Source organism: Ipomoea nil, unplaced genomic scaffold, assembly GCF_001879475.1.
Source record: "Ipomoea nil cultivar Tokyo-kokei standard unplaced genomic scaffold, Asagao_1.1 scaffold0193, whole genome shotgun sequence".
Lineage (NCBI taxonomy): Eukaryota > Viridiplantae > Streptophyta > Magnoliopsida > Solanales > Convolvulaceae > Ipomoea > Ipomoea nil.
In genome coordinates this window covers 1,299,067-1,317,285 of record NW_017616621.1, presented here as the reverse complement: position 1 = coordinate 1,317,285, position 18,219 = coordinate 1,299,067, and the positions used below count along the sequence as shown (strand labels likewise).

Genomic DNA, 18,219 nt, shown 5'->3' with positions numbered 1-18,219 from the left:
TCAGATAATTGAAGGTTACAAATGAATTTGTTCCTCATGATTTCATCCACTGATCTTCAATTTCTAACATAGATTTCTTGTTTGGTGCTCTTCTCCCCTTGTTAAATAGCAGAAACTTCCAAGTGCTATCATTGATCACAATTGTCTTGACTATTTGGAAGGGCTTGAGAAGCTAATGATTTTAATTTCTATTTGCTGCACTGTAACCCTTAAAATTGGTCTGTGTCTATGTTTCATTTCCTATTGGAGAAGTTGAGATTGAGTCATTTGAGTGGGCTTAAAACTTCTAATTGATATTGATTTGCAAGGCTAAGTATAAAATTGATATTGATTTGCAAGGCTAAGTATAATTCTTAAAACTTCTTCATGAGATTGATTACATTCATTTCATGCATTCTATAAGGCATCAAATCGAAGATTTTACAGTGATCCTGGTGTCAAAGAGAAGGTTTTCAAATCTTGTATTCAGTCTTCAGGTAATTGTTTTTACCATTTTATTTTAAGATGCCAAATGCTTGCAGAAAAATCATATTCTTTAAAGAAGTTGCAGAACAGTTATGCCTTTCCCCAACAGATCAGAGAATGCAAAGTTCTATAATAGAGAAATTATAGTGGACTGATGTTCTTCAACTTGGAGTACATGGAGGCTAAGGTAATGCATTGTTCTTTCTTGTTAAGATGAATTTGCATTTGAGGCACAAGGGAATAGCTTGTCTAGCGACTAGCAATATGATATTCAATAAAATCAATTGCCTGACTTTTCATAGAACAACATCAAAAAGTAAAATAAAATTTGAGTAGAGGACATATATATTGTTAGTGTTCTTTTAGAAATCAAAGATATCGCTTTTGAAAAAAGTGAGTTTTTTGTGATACTTTAATATCATATCTGCAAAGTTATAGATATAGAAATAATGAAGATAAAGCAGAGTGAATGATTTACTATATGCTACTAATTGAAATAGGTTTTGCTTCAAGTATTTAATGCATACCACTGTCTTCATGTGTCACAGGCTGTACTGCCATGAAGAAGCTACAACATATGATCCATTCTCAATTATTTCTTTTCTATTCCATATATCCTTTACAAACTTGTTTCTATTTCTTTTTCTGATCTCATTTTGTTTAACTGTGATCCTTGTTTCAAGCAAAGGGCTTTAGATCCTGTAGTCATTCTTCAGGTGAGTTTTTAACCATTTTGTTTTAAGCAGTTGAATTCTCTAGACTATAGATGCATCACATTCTAGAAATAGCTTGTAGAACTTGCAAAACTAGTATTCTTCAAAGTGGTTGCAGACCCTTCAGAAGAAACAGGCCTTTTTCCCCAACAAGAATTATATTAGACTGATGTTGCTTTGTATGTTCACTTAATAACTATTGAACCACATTAACTACTACTTGTATTGTATTACTCAAATGAATGAAACTTTCAATTTGCCAACACGGCATCAACTCAAAGTATGAAATAAATAATGGAGAAGCTCTCAAAACTCACACCTCTTTGATGACTAAGAACTCTATTTTTATGATGACGATGATGTGTTTTGCACTCTTTAACGTGTAAACAGGGCAGTGAGGAGAATTTTAAAAGGTTTATAGCAACTTGGAGTGCAGTTGAAGGCATTTGTAGCGGTGGGTACTACATTTTCCTTTTTTGTGCAGATGAATGTGCACTTGTAGAACATGGTTGGGAAGAGCTTGTGCGCTACACCTGTTCAAAATATGATACACAATAAAAATCATATATCTGAATTTTTGATAGAACAAAATCAAAAAGAAAATTAAAAGTTGCCTAGAGGTTCATATATATGCTAGTGTTCTTTTAGAAATCAAAGATATCAGTTTTGAGAAAGCAAGGAGTTTTGTGTGATACCTTAATATCATTCTTGCAAAGTTATAGATATAGACATAGTGAAGTGAAAGTAGAGTAAATGGTTCTTCCAAAGTCTTCTTGCTTGCAGGCACTCACTGGTTGGTTTCCATCTGATGAGAATGCGTATCCCAAAGCTAGCCATGTGGGCTTTGTTCTTTGTTCTTGTCTTAGTAGAAGATGGGAAATGCTTATGAACTTGAAGTAGTGATGTTTCTAAGCTGATTGATTACTTGACAATTAAGATCAAGAACCACTTTAAATCTGCACCTATCTTAGCTTGTAGAAAAATTTCAAACTGGGAAGCTGGTAGTGCTCAAGCTATCGGAGATGTGAGCGGAGTTTCTTGGTTATTTGTTCTGTCTCTGCCTATTTCATCTGGTGCATATATGTGATGATCATACTATACATCTCTGTTTCTTTTCTCTACTTCTTGCAATTATTCCTGACTACTAATGTGCTTTTGCAGATTGGTATGTCAATTAAATACCGTTTTCAAAATTTTTCAATCTGGGAAGCTGCTAGTGATTAAGTATTAAAGATCTAGAGGAAAGAAGAATTGCTTCATTATTTCCTTCTAATGGAAGGATGTATTTCGTTTCAACTAAAACTTTAAATTCAATACTAACTGGAATGAGGCTATAGATGCAAATGGAGGAGAGTAGCTCCCGTGAACATAAAGATAGATACTTAAAGCATCTTATAAAATATTTAGTACATAACAAAGAAATTAAAACTTACCATTGCTTCTCTGGTGTGTTGAACCTAATGAAATACTTGGGAGTAACATATTTCTCCTTCTCTTCACCAGAGCTTTCTTCCACTACTTGAGTACTTGAAGAGGACGATTCAGGTTGATAATGCAAACTAGTCACTGATTGAGGCACAGTTGCCTTTTCTACGTCAACTTCAGTACAAGGGAGGCTCATCCCGGCTGCTAATTTAACCTCTGGATCTCCAAAAGGAAAAACAAGCTTGCATGCGGTATATCGTAATAGCAAGCTAAGTGTATCATTATGTTGTTGCCTATTGATCACCCCCTCTTCGAGAGCCTGGTTTTCTTGTGGATCTTTTGCGAAAATAGTTGGCATTGCACTGGAATTTTATGTATTGGTTTGCGACTGTTCATAAATGAATATTTCAGTACAAAATCCCAAGTTTTCAACATTCAGACAATAACAAAATTCAACAATTATCCATCTTCTCTCTGTCTCTATCTGGGGTATTCATTTGACACAACATTTGGGGTAGGTATCTTTTGAGAGACTTTTGAGAATTAATATATTACTAGTATTTTTGCCACGTGCGATGCACGGAATGGATTTGTTGTAATATATTAAGAATATTTGAATCGATATATAATTATTTAAATTAAAACATCAAATATTATATAGTGCAACTGAAAATCTGATTTGAATCGTTTACCTTTTTTGATGTTATCATTGCTTGAATTTGAACAAATAATTGCTCAAATTAATAGCTAATGTGTAGATGTATAAAATCAAGCAAATGTGCTCATTCTCTAACAACTTAGTTATAGGAATGAATTGCTATCTTAATTCATTTGTATATATGGAAGATATATATTTTTTGTCTAGATATATAGAAATTTGTCATTTAAAAAAACATAATATCAACGATTGTATTTACGCATTATATATTGAAACCTCTTTGTAGACGAAACTGGTAGTGCCAACACAATCTTGTCTATCCTCGTCTAGAGCTAACACCTTCAGTCCATCAGGACGGGTTACTCGGGTGGAAATATATAGGCCCTGTTTGGTAAATGACTGTTAGCTGATAGTTGTTAGATGTTAGCTGATTGTGTTAATTAGAGGGTATGATTAGTTGATAACATTAGCTGTTGAAGAAACGTGTTTGGTAAATTAGTTGTTAGCTGCTAGCTGTTTGGTATAATTTCTTTTCTAAAAAAGCTAATTGAAAAACTTGTTTGGAGTAGCTTTTTGAATTTTAGCATTTTGGAGTTGCAAAAAACTAATGAACCAAACTTATATTGATATTTTAACTAAATCAAACAATTAATAGTGGTCAAATAAGCCAAAATTGGCCTATAGGCCAATTTTTTACCAAACAGGGTCATAATGGTAGAATATCACTCAATTAGTGATCCTTTTATATTTTCAGTCAATTAGTAATATCAGAGTCATTTCCAGCCAAATTATTCTTTTTTTATTTTCAGTCAAATTAGAATATCAAATGCATTGATATTTTTACCTAATTTTTGTTCCAATTTTAATTGATCATGTAGATATTATTATTGAAATATTTCCGTTCCATTTTTAATTTACCTTTACTATTGTTTAAAATATGCATTTACTATTGATGATGTAGAATATTATTATTGAAATATTTTCGTCTAATTTTTAATTTCTGTTGCATTTTTAATTATAATGCAATGATCTGACCATTTATTTTTTTATTTTAGTCAATTATTGATCATTAATATCCATTTCCTTTTATATTTTCTGTCAATTAGTAATATTAGATTCCTTTTCAGCCAATTATTTTTTTTTAGTTTTTTATTTTCAGTCAATTAGAATATAGATGTAGTGATATTTTTACCTAATTTCCGTTATATTTTTATTTGATGATGTAGAATATTTTCTGAGGGTAATATGCTGCGATATATTAATGAAGAAGCAAAACAATAGAGTTAGGAGGGATAGAGTCCCAATACAAAGAGCTAGCCTGAGCAATGGCTGCTGTAGTAAGAGGCTGAGCAATGTAGAGAATATTATTGTTCAAATATTTTTGTTTCATTTTTAATTTTCTTTCTATTTTAAATTTATCTTTATTATTTTTTAAAATATATTTTTACTATTGATGATGCAGAATATTATTATTGAAATATTTCCTTTCCATTTTTAATTTTCCTTTACTTGATGATGTAGAATATTATTATTATTGAAATATTTCCGTTCCATTTTTAATTTACATCTCATTGTTTGTAATTGTGATTTGATTTATTCTACTGTGTAATATTATTGTGAAAAATTAAAATGCAATAATTTGACCATTTCTTTTTTCATTCTAGTCAATTATGGATATTTTTTTATTTTCAGTCAATTATTAATATTCATTTCTTTTTTCAATTAACCTAATTTTCATTCCTTTTTCCATTTTTAATTTTCAGTCAATTATTAATATTCATTTCATTTTCTAATTTACATAATTCTCGTTCCATTTTTAATTGATGATGTAGAATATTATTGTGACATATTTATATATTCCTTTTTTTAGTTTACGTTCATTTTTAAATTTACTTTTATTATTTAATATTGTTTGGGCGGGAATTTAAGTAAATATGATTTTGTTTTTAATTATAGTATAGATTATTATTATTATTATTATTATTATTATTATTATTATTATTATTATTATTATTATTATTATTATTATTATTATTATTATTATTGAAGATTGCGATTAGTAATTTTCATTTAGAATTGTATTACGAATAGGAAAGTAGAAAAAAATATATTATATTATGAATTGTATTACCATATTTTAATGTACAATTGTAGAACGAATAAGAATTGTATTACCATATTTTACAATATTATGCAAACCATAATAGTATAGGAGTGTTTTAGGCGGGAAGCTAAAGTGGAGGATTTTGTTTTTATATATAGTATATATTATTATTAATTATGAAATACATTTAAAATTAAATATATAATTTATATTATTATATTTATAATAAAATTTCGGTTAGTTCGAATTTCGTTTCGGATATGAATAAAATTTAACAACTATATTCAAACCAAACTTATATTGATTAGAATAGTGATTCAGCCTTCAATTCAACAGATAACAATTACAATAATAAAAGAGGTTTAGAAGACGTAAACCTCTCCTAACTATTAGGTTCTACTAAACCACCTATCTAGGACCACACAATTAATAACATATTATAAAGCCAAATAATATAACATTATTGACACACCCCCTCAAGCTTAAGGTGGGTGAGCAACTACATTAAGCTTGGTGCGCAGAGCTGAAAACCGTGGTCCAGGTAGTGGTTTGGTGAAGATATCTGCGAGCTGGTCTTTAGTGGACACAAAATTGACGACAAATTCCCCAGACGCTACTTTATCGCGTACAAAATGAAAGTCAATTTCGACATGCTTGGTCCTGGCGTGAAAAACCGGATTGGCACAGAGATAGGTAGCGCCGAGATTATCACACCACAGAGTCGGCGGCTGGCCAGAATGCAACCCAAGTTCCCGTAGAAGAGAGACAACCCAGGTGACCTCTGCCGAGACATCGGCTAAGGCCTTGTACTCAGCCTCAGTTGACGAGCGGGCTACCGTGCGCTGCTTCCGAGAGAGCCAAGAGATAAGATTGCCACCTAGAAACACTGCATATCCACTGGTGCTTTTCCTGTCAAGTGGACACCCTGCCCAATCGGAGTCCGAAAAAGCATGAATGGCCGAGGAGGAAGACGGGGAGAGCCGTAACCCATAGTGAAGAGTCCCCTTTACATACCGCAAAACACGCTTCACTAGGGCCTAGTGACTGTCTGTAGGTGCATGCATAAACTGACAGAGCCGGTTGACAGCATATGCTAAGTCCGGACGAGTGATAGTGAGATACTGTAGCGCACCAACAATACGCCGGTACTGAGTGGGGTTATCATACGGCTGACTCGTGGGACTGACGGCGTGAGAAACCGCAGCTGGTGTAGTAAGTGGCTTACAATCTGACATACCAGCTCGATTCAAGATATCGACCATGTAACGCTTCTAAGATAGAAGATAACCACCATCAAGAGACAGAGTTTCAATGCCAAGAAAGAATCCCGGAGCCCCGAGATCCCTAATTTTAAAGGCAGCGGAAAGACGGCGAAGCATGACATCAAGTAGAGGCGTATCATTCCCCATCACGATGATATCGTCAACGTAGACAAGTAAAAAGACCCAAGACTCTCCGGCTGCATAGTGAAAAAGAGACACGTCTGTTTTTGATGGGTGAAAACCTGCAGAGATTAAGAAGTCATGCAGTCTCTTGAACCAAGCCTGAGGTGCTTGTTTGAGACCATAAAGTGAGCGCTGTAGATGACACACGTAGTCGGGGTGTGAGGAATCCTCGTACCCTTGTGGTTGCTTCATGTACACAGTCTCGGCTAAATGGCCATTGAGAAAAGCATTGTGCACATCTAATTGCCGAAGAGTCCAACCATTGGACACTGCTAGAGATAACAACAGTCGCACCGTGGTTGGCTTCACTACAGGACTGAAGGTATCGAAAAAGTCTTCGCCGGCCACCTGGTTGAAGCCCTTGGCCACCAGGCGAGCTTTATAGCGCTCCACTGAGCCGTCTGCCGTGCGTTTGGTGCGGAACACCCACTTACACCCTATGATATTCATGTCAGCTTTAGGAGGTACTAGCTGCCAAGTGCCATTATGTAATAAGGCATTAAATTCTTGGTCCATAGCATCCCGCCATTGGGGATGACCAACAGCTTGTGAATAACATGTTGGATCTGTCGTTGTAGTCAATGCATGAAATTCTTCATTTGTGCCCCGAGTCATGTGACGCAGTCTCATCACATGCTCATAACCTTGGGCCTGTTGGCGCCGAGGTTTACGTGTTTTAGCCGGTGCTGTCCTGGAGGGACCTTCAATGGCTAATGGAGCTATGTCCAAGGGTTCCAGTGAGGGTGGTGCCACAGCTGTGGGTAGCGCTGGTGACGGTTGTGTTACTATGGGCCTGGCCGCCCACGGTACGGATGGTGCATTAGGATCCACTTTATCTGTCAGTGTTGAGTCTGTAAAAGGAAAGTTAGACTCGTCAAATCGAACATGACGACAGATATATACTTTTCCACTTGTTAAGTCCAGACATCTATAACCCCTATAGGAAGGAGGGTAACCCAGGAAGACACATGGTGTCGAGCGATACTCAATCGTGTGCCTGTTATAAGGACGAAGATACGGGTAACACCGACACCCGAAGACTCTTAGAAACGTGTATGGTGGAGACACTTTGTGTAAACGGTAATATGGACTCTCAAAATTTAAGGCAGATGAGGGGAGATAATTTATAAGACACGCGGTTGTCTCGAAGGCATAGTCCCAATATTCCATGGGTACAGACCCCTCGGCAAGTAGAGCCAGACCGGTTTCGACAACGTGTCTATTCCGACGCTCTACTTTACCATTTTGCTCATGCGTGTATGTGCATGATTGCCTGTGGTTAATGCCAAGAGATTCGAACGTTTTGTGTAGTTTTTGATACTCCCTGCCCAAGTCGGACTGAATGGATTTGATAGAACGCGTGAATTGGCGTTTTACCATGACTCGATACGACTCAAATACTTTATAAATATCTTATTTTACCCGTAAGGGATAAAACCAGCAAAACCGAGTACAGTCATCTACAAATAGAACGAAATATTTAAAGCCACTATTCGAAACTACTGGAGATGGACCCCATATGTCCGTATACACTAAATCGAGTACATTTTGGCTAGAATGTTCTATTCTATCTAAAGGAAACCGTGATGCCTTCCCCATGTGACAAGCAGTGCACGACCCCAACGACCCGGTTTTATTGCGAACAACTGGACAAGCTTGCAACACTTTATTAAGAACTTGACTGTGAGGATGGCCCAACCGACGATGCCACATCACTGGAGTGGTACGGGAACTAAGAAACGCGAAGTGGGACTGTGACAGCGGGAGCCTGTATAGTCCGCCCGAGGTGGGTCCTTTAAGTAGGATTGCCTGTGTGGTCGAATCCTTCACAATGAAACAGTGTTTATGAAATTCAAAGAAAACATCATTTTCGTTAGTAAATCTTTGAACGGACAATAACGGAACGGACAAATTTGGCACATGTAACACATTTGACATTTTTAATGGTTTAGACATAGAGGAAATGGACGCGGACCCAACACGTGAAATAAGTAAACCTGTGCCATTACCGACTCGTAGCACATCCCCGCCATTGTACTCCGCCGATTGTGAGAGCATTGATGCATCTGGTGTGGCATGTGCAGAAGCCCCGGTGTCCGGGAACCACGATCTAGTGGAGGACTGCACGTCATCACCGGCCACCGTCAAATTCGCCTGGGGCGCTGGTTGCGGATTGTAACGCTTGTTACAATTAAGAGCAGAGTGCCCATGAGCCCTGCATATCTGACATCTCACCTGTCCGCCACCGCCACGGCCTCCACGTCCACCGCGCCACTGGCCACGATTGCCACGATTGCCGCGCCCACCACCGGAGTTTCCGCGACGCCCTCCAGCGCCACCCCCTGACTGGTTGCTGCCCTGCGCAACGTACAGTGCTGCAGGAGATCCGCCACCACTGAGACCAGGTGCAAGGTCATTCGCCGCGATAAATTCCTGCGCTTGCAGAAAATCAGCGAGCTGAGGTAGCGTAACCGGATTGCCGGAAACCGTTAGGGAGGCCGCCATGCTTCTGAACTCTGGCTGTAAACCTCGGAATACCCAGAGATTTTGCTCGTCCAACGAAAGAGGACGACCGGCGAGCGAGAGAGCTTCTACAATTAGCTGGGCTTGGCCGATGTAGTCTGCCGGGGAAAGATTGCCTTGCCTTAATGATTGAAACTGCCCAAGTAGATTTAGGCAACGTGCTCTCGAGCTGGATCCTAGTGCAGCAGTGATTGAATCCCAAACTTCTTTTGACGTGTTGCGTCCGACGGCAAGGTGAAGCACCTCGTCGGCCATGGAGGAAACCAAGAGCGATAGAATGGACGCATCTTGCCTTACCCACGTATGGAACTCAGGATTCGGCACACTAGCGGAGGTGGCTGCACCGGAAGCGGACGATTTTGCCGGTGGGCTTGCGATGGTTGGCGACGGGCAGGGGGTTTCGCTGGTGACAAACCCGAGTAGTTCTTGGCCCCATAAGAATGGAACCAATTGCGTACGCCAGAATAAAAAATTTCGGGACATGAGCTTAATCGACACAAAATGATGTGCCGAGGAGAGAGGGTTTGCCGTGGTGGCCGGACTTGGGACGGAGGTGGTGATTGTTCTTTCCGACGAGTTCGTCGACATTTTTGGGGTGAGGGAGAGAAAGAAGGAGGATCGAACGTAAGGCTAACTGATACCAGATTAGAATAGTGATTCAGCCTTCAATTCAACAAATAACAATTACAATAATAAAAGAGGTTTAGAAGACTTAAACCTCTCCTAACTATTAGGTTCTACTAAACCACCTATCTAGGACCACACAATTAATAACATATTATAAAGCCAAATAATATAACATTATTGACAATATTTAGTTATACCAAATTTTAAAATATCCGAACCGATAACTATTTGGGTTCACCTAAAATTTAAATTTCAGTTCAAATTTTGGGGGTATTTCGGATTATCCAAATTACATCCATCCCTAAATACACACACGCACACACACACACACACACACACACACACACACACACACACACGCGCACGCGCGCACACACACACACATATACACACGCGCGCACGCGCGCACACACACAGACACACATATATATATATCTACTATACTAATAAGAGCCCAAGAGAGTTAGGCCTATAATGGGTAGAAAAAATGGCGGTTAAATTTTTTAATCAAATGAATGGCTCAGATTGATCAGATTTTAATTTTTCCTTAAGATTTCCTAATTTATCCTTAATGAATATGATTTTCCGTTAACTTTTCCATTAAATATTATCTTTTTGTTAATTTCTGTTAGTTCACCGTTAACTTACTCATTGATTTCAATAAGAAAGGTCTTAGGTTCGAACTTCATCCCAATCAAAGTTGACATAATTAGTACTCTATTTTACTCTTATTAAATTAAATACTCCATAATAACTTTCAAAAAAAAAAAATACTCCATAATAATTTAGTAGCTACAACAAAAAAAATAATAAATATGCATTCTTTAATTTAGAATTATGTGTCTACAATGTCTTTATTCAAAAAAAATTATTCATTATCTATAAATTAAATAACAGAAATAATTTCATTAGTTATATTGTATTTATTTTTCTCCAATATAAAAAATCTTTACATTCAAATTCATCAATTGATTATATTTGCTACATTGTCCCTACAATGCTTTATTTAAAAAAATTATTCATTATCAATAAATTAATTAAGAGAAATAATTTTATTAGTTATATTGTCTTTATATTTCTCCAATGTAAAGATTCTTTACATTCAAATTCATCAATTGATTATATTCACTACATTGTCTATTATCTTTGTTGTGCACTATTTTTTAATTAAAGATCAAAGTTATAATACAAAATAATGTTATATATTTATTTACCAAGTATTTTATTAATACCATGAAAAAATTTAAAAAATATAATTAATAAAGTCAATCATATTAACTACTTTGAGGGATTTGTTGACAAAGAGAGTATTCAAATCACACAACAAATTGAAGTGAGAACTAACTCGCAATGTCCTTGTTTGACAATCAACAGTTAGCGGTTAGCGTTAGCGGATTATATTAGCGAATTTGACTAGCGAATTATATCAATGGTTGGTAAAAATATATTTGAAAAAATTAGTTGTTTAGATTAACATGTAAAATGAGCTAAGGGTATACATATTATAATAATAATAATAATAATAATAATAATAATAATAATAATAATAATAATAATAATAATAATAATAATAATAATAATTGTTTTAAAAAATAAAAAATTAAAAAATATAATTAAGTCAATCATATTAACTACTTGGGGGATTTATTGACAACAAGAGTATTCAAATCACACAACAAATTGAAGTGGAAAACTATCTCGCAATGTCCTTGTTTGACAATCATCAATTAGCTCTTCAATATTAGTGTATATTTAATATTTTATGCCCTAATTTTTATTTGCTCTCCCTTATGTCCCGTATTTGGTTTCAACCATACCTATACAATTATTTTATTGACAATTATAATCAATCTTGACTATATTATCTTGCATTTGTAATCTTAGAATTGCCTATTTAAATACGCAAATTTAACATTCAATTATCTATGCATGAACAATTCCAATATAATCTTGTCTTGATATACTTTAAAGTACTTATTTAAAAAAAAAAAAAAAAACATTGGGCATTATCCCAATCGCGCAATGCGCGTAAAAAACTAGTACATACATACTACATATCGAATGAAACTATAAGTATATCGAAATGAAACTGTAGTGTATACAAAATGAAACTGAATATGTTATACAATCAAAGTTACTTTTTGCGGATGGCACGAAACATGTGCCGTTTCTTTTCATTAAAAGAAACAACACCGGTTTTATGCCTGGACCACAATGCATTGTGGACCGTGGTCCACGGTATAATTTGCCACTTAAGGAAATATGGATTAAAAGGAAGCCAAGTAACAAAATGGTGGAGCGTTATGCTGTGGAACCGTGCCCACCTTGCAAGATGGGCACAGTTGTAGATTCATAATTTCTATACTGTAGATTCATAATTTCTATACTGTAAATTCATAAAATCTATACTGTAGATTCATAATTTCTAAACAGTAGATTCATAATTTCGATACAGTAGATTCATAATTTCTATACTGCAGATTCATAATATCTGTATTGTAGATTCATAATTTATGTATTTTAGATTTATAATTTCTAAAATGTATAGTTATCAAATTATGAACATATAGTTTTGACGTTCTGTGATTTGTGAATACAAAGTTCAACAATTGGATATATGAACATCGAAAAATATAAACATATAGCTCTATAATTATAAACATATATTTATAAAATTATGAACATATAGTTCTATCACATCTTCACAAACCTAATACTGTAGATTCATAATTTCTATACTGTAGATTAATATTTTCAAAATTGTGCAATTGCGAAGAAAGAGATGTCGTTAACGGCAAGTGAAAAACAATTTTTTTTATAAAAAATATTAGAACGACGTCATTTTCGTTCGCCGTTGTGGAACTGTGTCCACCTTGCAAGGTGGGCACGTTTCCACAGCATAATTTGCCTCCTGGTGAAAGGAGATTTGAAGAAACTGGGTAAGGCAAATTATGTTGTGGAAACGTGTTCACCATGCGCAGGGGTAGATCCATAATTTCTATGTTGTAGATTCATAATTTTGTTTTTCATTTTTTGTTAACGGCGTTTCTCTCTTCGCAATCGCATTACTTCATCTCTGCAGTATAGATATTATGAATCTACAATACAGAAAATCTATAGTATAGAAATTATGAATCTACAGTATGAAAAAAGTTATGAATCTACAGTATAGACTATAGAAATTATGAATCTACAACATAGAAATTATGGATCTACCCCGTGTTCACCATGCGCATGGTGAACACGATTCCAAAACATAACATTCCTATGCTTGAGCGCGTGCTCACCTTGCATGATGTGCACAAATCTATATACATAATTTTTATGCTATGTAGTGGTGGACCTACTGTGGGGGCAGTGGGGTCAGCAGCCCCCACTCACCCCACCCCCATCCCTTATATAACCTTTGTATGTATATGTGTATATATAGTACAAGATTTAGTATAAGTATTAAAAAATAGAGGAATGTTCATAGAATGTGCCTTAGCCTAGTTGGTTGAGCGTGTGATTGGATTGAAGGCATGTCAGGGTTTAAATCCCATCTAAATAATAGTGCATATTGCTTCAACACAATAATATAATCTTCATTTATATTAATAATGAGATGTGTAATTTATAATGGATCTTTTATTCAAATTATTTTATCAAATTGATTATGTTCATATTTTGTTATTAATATTTTTATAATGTTTTGACGTGTTTTATAATTTTTTTATATCCAACATTATTTATGGTTATACTTTTTAAGTGTTTCATTTTTTTTTTTCTAATTTTTAAGTGTTTCATTTTTTTTTTCTAATTATCAATTTTGCTTTAATATTTTGCCCCTGCTGAAAAAAATTCCTGGGTCCGCCACTGATGCTATGTATCCATAATTTTTTAAACTCTCGGTGAGCTATAACTTATACTTTAGATTCATAATTTCTAACTCCATAATTTTTATACTCTAGATTCATAATTTCTATACTCTAAATTCATAATTTTTATCCTGTATATCTATAATTTCGAGACTCTCGGTGAGCTAAAATTTATACTTTGAATTCATAATTTTAGCTCACCGAGAGTCTAGAAATTTATGAATCTACAGTATAAAAATTATGAATATACAATATAAAAATTATGAACATGATTCGTGTGCATCATGTGCATGGTGAGCACGTGCTCACAGCATAATTTGCCCACAACATAACGATTGAAACTCAATAATGATTGCATGGACCATGGTCCACACAAGTTGTGTGAACCATATTTTGTCTACTGTAAAATAATGTACATTTAGTACAAAAATAATGTACATTCAGTACAAAAATAATATACATTATATTCAGAGGATGTACATTATTTTTGTTCTGGGTGTACATTATATTGTATAATGTACATTCAGTACAAAAATAATATACATTTAATATATTAAAAATGTACATTTTATTATGGTCCACATAACATTGTGTGTACCATGGTCCATACAATAATTTGCCAGCCAAAAAGGGGAAAATTAAGCCCAAATTTAAAATTAAACTAGCAGGCTCTTTTTTAAAGAAGAAAGAATGGGTTTGCCCATTCTTCCAGACCCGGCCCACCTTAACACAAACCGCAAATTATGCCATGGAATCGTGTTCACCGAGAATGGTGAACACAAGGCAAAACGACGTCGTTTTTAGGTCAAAAAAAAAAAATCGCGGATGTGGAGTTAACGGCGCGCGTTTGATCAAATTATGAATTTTCTGTTATGAGATTATGAATTTTATGAAAGTTCATAATCTCATAACAGAAAATTCATAATCGCATAACAGAAAATTCATAATCTCACAACTGAAAATTCATAATCTCATAACAGAAAATTCATAATCTTATAACAGAAAATTCATAATCTCATGGTTCCAAAGTGAATGTGTAGGCATGATTCCAAAGTGAATGTGCAGGCATGGATTCATAATTTATGAATGTCCGTGATTTCGGACGGGAATATGTAGGCATGGTTCCAAAGTGAATGTGCAGGCATGAATTCATAATTTATGAATGTCCGAAATTATGAATGTAATGAAAATTCATAATCTCATAACAGAAAATTCATAATCGCATAACAGAAAATTCATAATCTCATAACAGAAAATTCATAATCTTATAACAGAAAATTCATAATCTCATGGTTCCAAAGTGAATGTGTAGGCATGGTTCCAAAGTGAATGTGCAGCCATGGATTCATAATTTATGAATGTCCGTGATTTCGGACGGGAATGTGTAGGCATGGTTCCAAAGTGAATGTGCAGGCATGAATTCATAATTTATGAATGTCCGAAATCTTTGTTCACCTCAAATTAAAGTGAAACCACAAAATGTGAAAATAAAGAAGAAAAGTCACGCAATTAATTTAAAAAAAAAAAAAAAAAAAAAAAAAGATAACGGTGTACTAACACCGTTAGAACCGTGTTCACCATGAATGGTGAACACGGTTCCATGGCATAACGTCTGAACACAAACAATGAATCCTAGCTGCCTATCTTCGCCGAAAGAGAGAGCGACGACGCCGATGGAGAGGAAGGGAAGAACGGCGCCGACCGTCGCCAGATGGAGGAAGAGCACCACGGCTCGCCGGATGAAGCCGGCCGCCGACGTCTCCAAAAAATCTCCTTCCGGTAATGGGTATTTCCTTTTAAATTTTTTAATATACTGTCGACGTCTCTCCGCCCCTCAACGGCCGTTGCAGGAAAATACCGTGCACCGGCGATCGCCCGAAACCTTTCACGCGGTCTCCAGCGAGTTGCCGGAAAAGAAGACCAAAACCGTAGAATTTGTTTTCTGAAGTGAAAGCTTTTGGCAGCAGTAGGGGGTATAATAATTTTATTTTTTTTTATTTCGAAAAATATTTCAAAATAATCTTTTTTTTGAAAGTCAACCTGGCGGTTGTATTTATAGAAGAGTTAAAATAGAGTCTGGTGGAACATTGTTCCAGTACATAGCAGTATTGAAACTAAGTGCTGAAGTAGCTAAAGTATGAGCTAATAAATTCTGTAATCTAGGAATGTAAAGCACTGAACAATAATTAAAGGCAGACATATAGGTTCTGCAACTATCGATGGCATAACCTAAATGCGAGCGTAACGTGGGTGGTGGCCCAGATAAGTAGCACTGTAACTGTTGACAATCCGTATGAATCCGTATAGATAGCTCATTCCTCCTCTTAAGCCATGATAAAGCTTCTTTGCATGCCAAAGCCTCGGCCATGAGCGGTGAGTGGCAACCTGCTAACGGGGCGCTGAAGGCGGATATGTAGTGGCCATTGGCAACGAGGAGTACCGCACCAACAGCCGCGACATTGGTTCCTCGATGATAACTTGCGTCCACATAACATTTGACGGGTGTCATCATCTCGCCAATCACGGATTCCGAAGCGGCAGCTTGCAGCGGCGGCAGTCCGTTCCCGGCAGGCTCGGCGTTCGGTCCCAGCGGCGGCAGTGGGTGCTGTTCGGCAGCGACGTGGTGGCTGGCGGTCCGTGGCTGTGACGGCAAGTGGCGGTGGTGAATATCCTTCCAAGCTTTCATTGTGGCAGCCGCCACTGACAATAATTTCGTTGGTGTTGGTAGGCAGGCATCCCAAACCGCTCCGTTTCTGGCCCTCCAAAGATGGTAAAAAATTGCAACTGCATAAACAATTCCATCAAAGTCTAGAACATTCAAGATTGCACTAAACCATTCATGGAAAATATTTGTGATAATATTGGGGATTGGAAGGTTGGATTTTGCCCAAATGGAGTGTGCATAGTCACACAAAACTAATGCATGCATGGTATCTTCATTCACATTTCCACACATGGCACACAATGGGTTAACATCCACTCTCTTTATAAGCAGATTGTTTGTGGTAGGAAGGATATCACAAATAGCTCTCCACAAGAATGTCTTCCACTTTGGTGGTATTTTTAATTTCCATAGGGATAACCATTCATTAAAAATACCATTAAAATTATGCTCATAACTCCCCACTATATGCCTGTAGCCACTCTTGACTGAATAACATCCATTAGGGTCACCATACCAATACCATATATCATCATACTCAGGGGCAATTGGTATAATCTGAATTCTGGGTATATCACTTGGTTGGAAAATATCTGCCAATATATGCGGATCCCAGGTGCCTGTATCGCGATCAATTAGCCCTATTACTTTGGCCCCAGACAGATATTGCGGCATTTCCGTGTGAATCATAGGGTCCAGTTCATCATTTAGCCAGGGATGCTCCCATATCAAGGTAGAACTTCCATTTCCAACTCTTCTTCTTATGCCACCACATACTAGATCCTTCGCTGCCATGATATTGCGCCAACAAAAACTTGGATTATTTCCTATAGTTGCCTCTAGGAAAGTATCCTTTGGATAATATCTTGCTTTATAAACTTTGGCTACCAATGAGTCTGTGTTAGTGAGCAGCCTCCATGCCTACTTTCCTAACATTGCCAAATTAAATGCCCTTAGATCTTTGAATCCCAGTCCACCATATTTCTTTGGGATACACAATTTATCCCAGGCTTTCCAATGTATGCCACGATCCGTACCCGACCCCCACCAGTACCGATTCATAGTACGCTCAATAGCCGTACAAACAGATATTGGTAGAAGAAAAACACTCATTGAAAAAGTTGGCATTGCCTGGGCCACACTTTTCAACAATATTTCCTTCCCGGCCTGCGTTAGCAACTTCTTATTCCAAGATCCAACCCTTTGCTTAATTTTATCCTCAATGTATGCGAATGCCGCCTTTTTGTTCCGTCCGACAAAAGAAGGCAGCCCCAGATATTTCCCAAAGTTGGGGGCTTGTGTAACCCCCAGTATTTGTGCCACCATATCTTTATCATTCTGCCCTGTATTCCTGCTGTAGCATATGCTGGATTTGTGGTAGTTTACTTTCTGGCCGGATAAGCTCTCATATAACTGTAAACAATTCTTTATTTCAGATGCTTCGTGTCTGTTTGCTCTAAAAAACAGTAGGCTATCATCTGCAAAAAATAAGTGAGAGATCGGTGGTGCGCCTCTAGCAACCCTGCAACCATGTATTAAACCTCTATTCTGCACCTGCTGCAATAATAGTGAGAGCCCCTCTGCACATATGATAAATAAATACGGAGATAATGGGTCTCCCTGGCGGAGGCCACGCGTGGGTGTAATGGAGGTACTGCGAGCGCCATTTATCATAAAGCTATACGACACAGTGGTCACACACAACATAAGTAACTCAACCCATCTATCATCAAAGCCCAA

At 36.5% G+C, this 18,219-nt stretch overlaps 1 protein-coding gene across 1 annotated transcript; it reads right to left on the bottom strand.

The window, feature by feature from the left end:
- Window positions 1-5,847: 5,847 nt before the first annotated feature.
- LOC109188867 (uncharacterized mitochondrial protein AtMg00810-like) lies at window positions 5,848-6,627 on the bottom strand. The gene is made up of 2 exons (XM_019339508.1): window positions 6,438-6,627; window positions 5,848-6,290 (listed from the first exon to the last, which is right to left on the bottom strand). Exons 1-2 carry the CDS (start codon window positions 6,625-6,627, stop codon window positions 5,848-5,850), a joined length of 633 nt encoding a protein of 210 aa, XP_019195053.1.
- Between the last annotated feature and the right edge of the window lie 11,592 nt (window positions 6,628-18,219).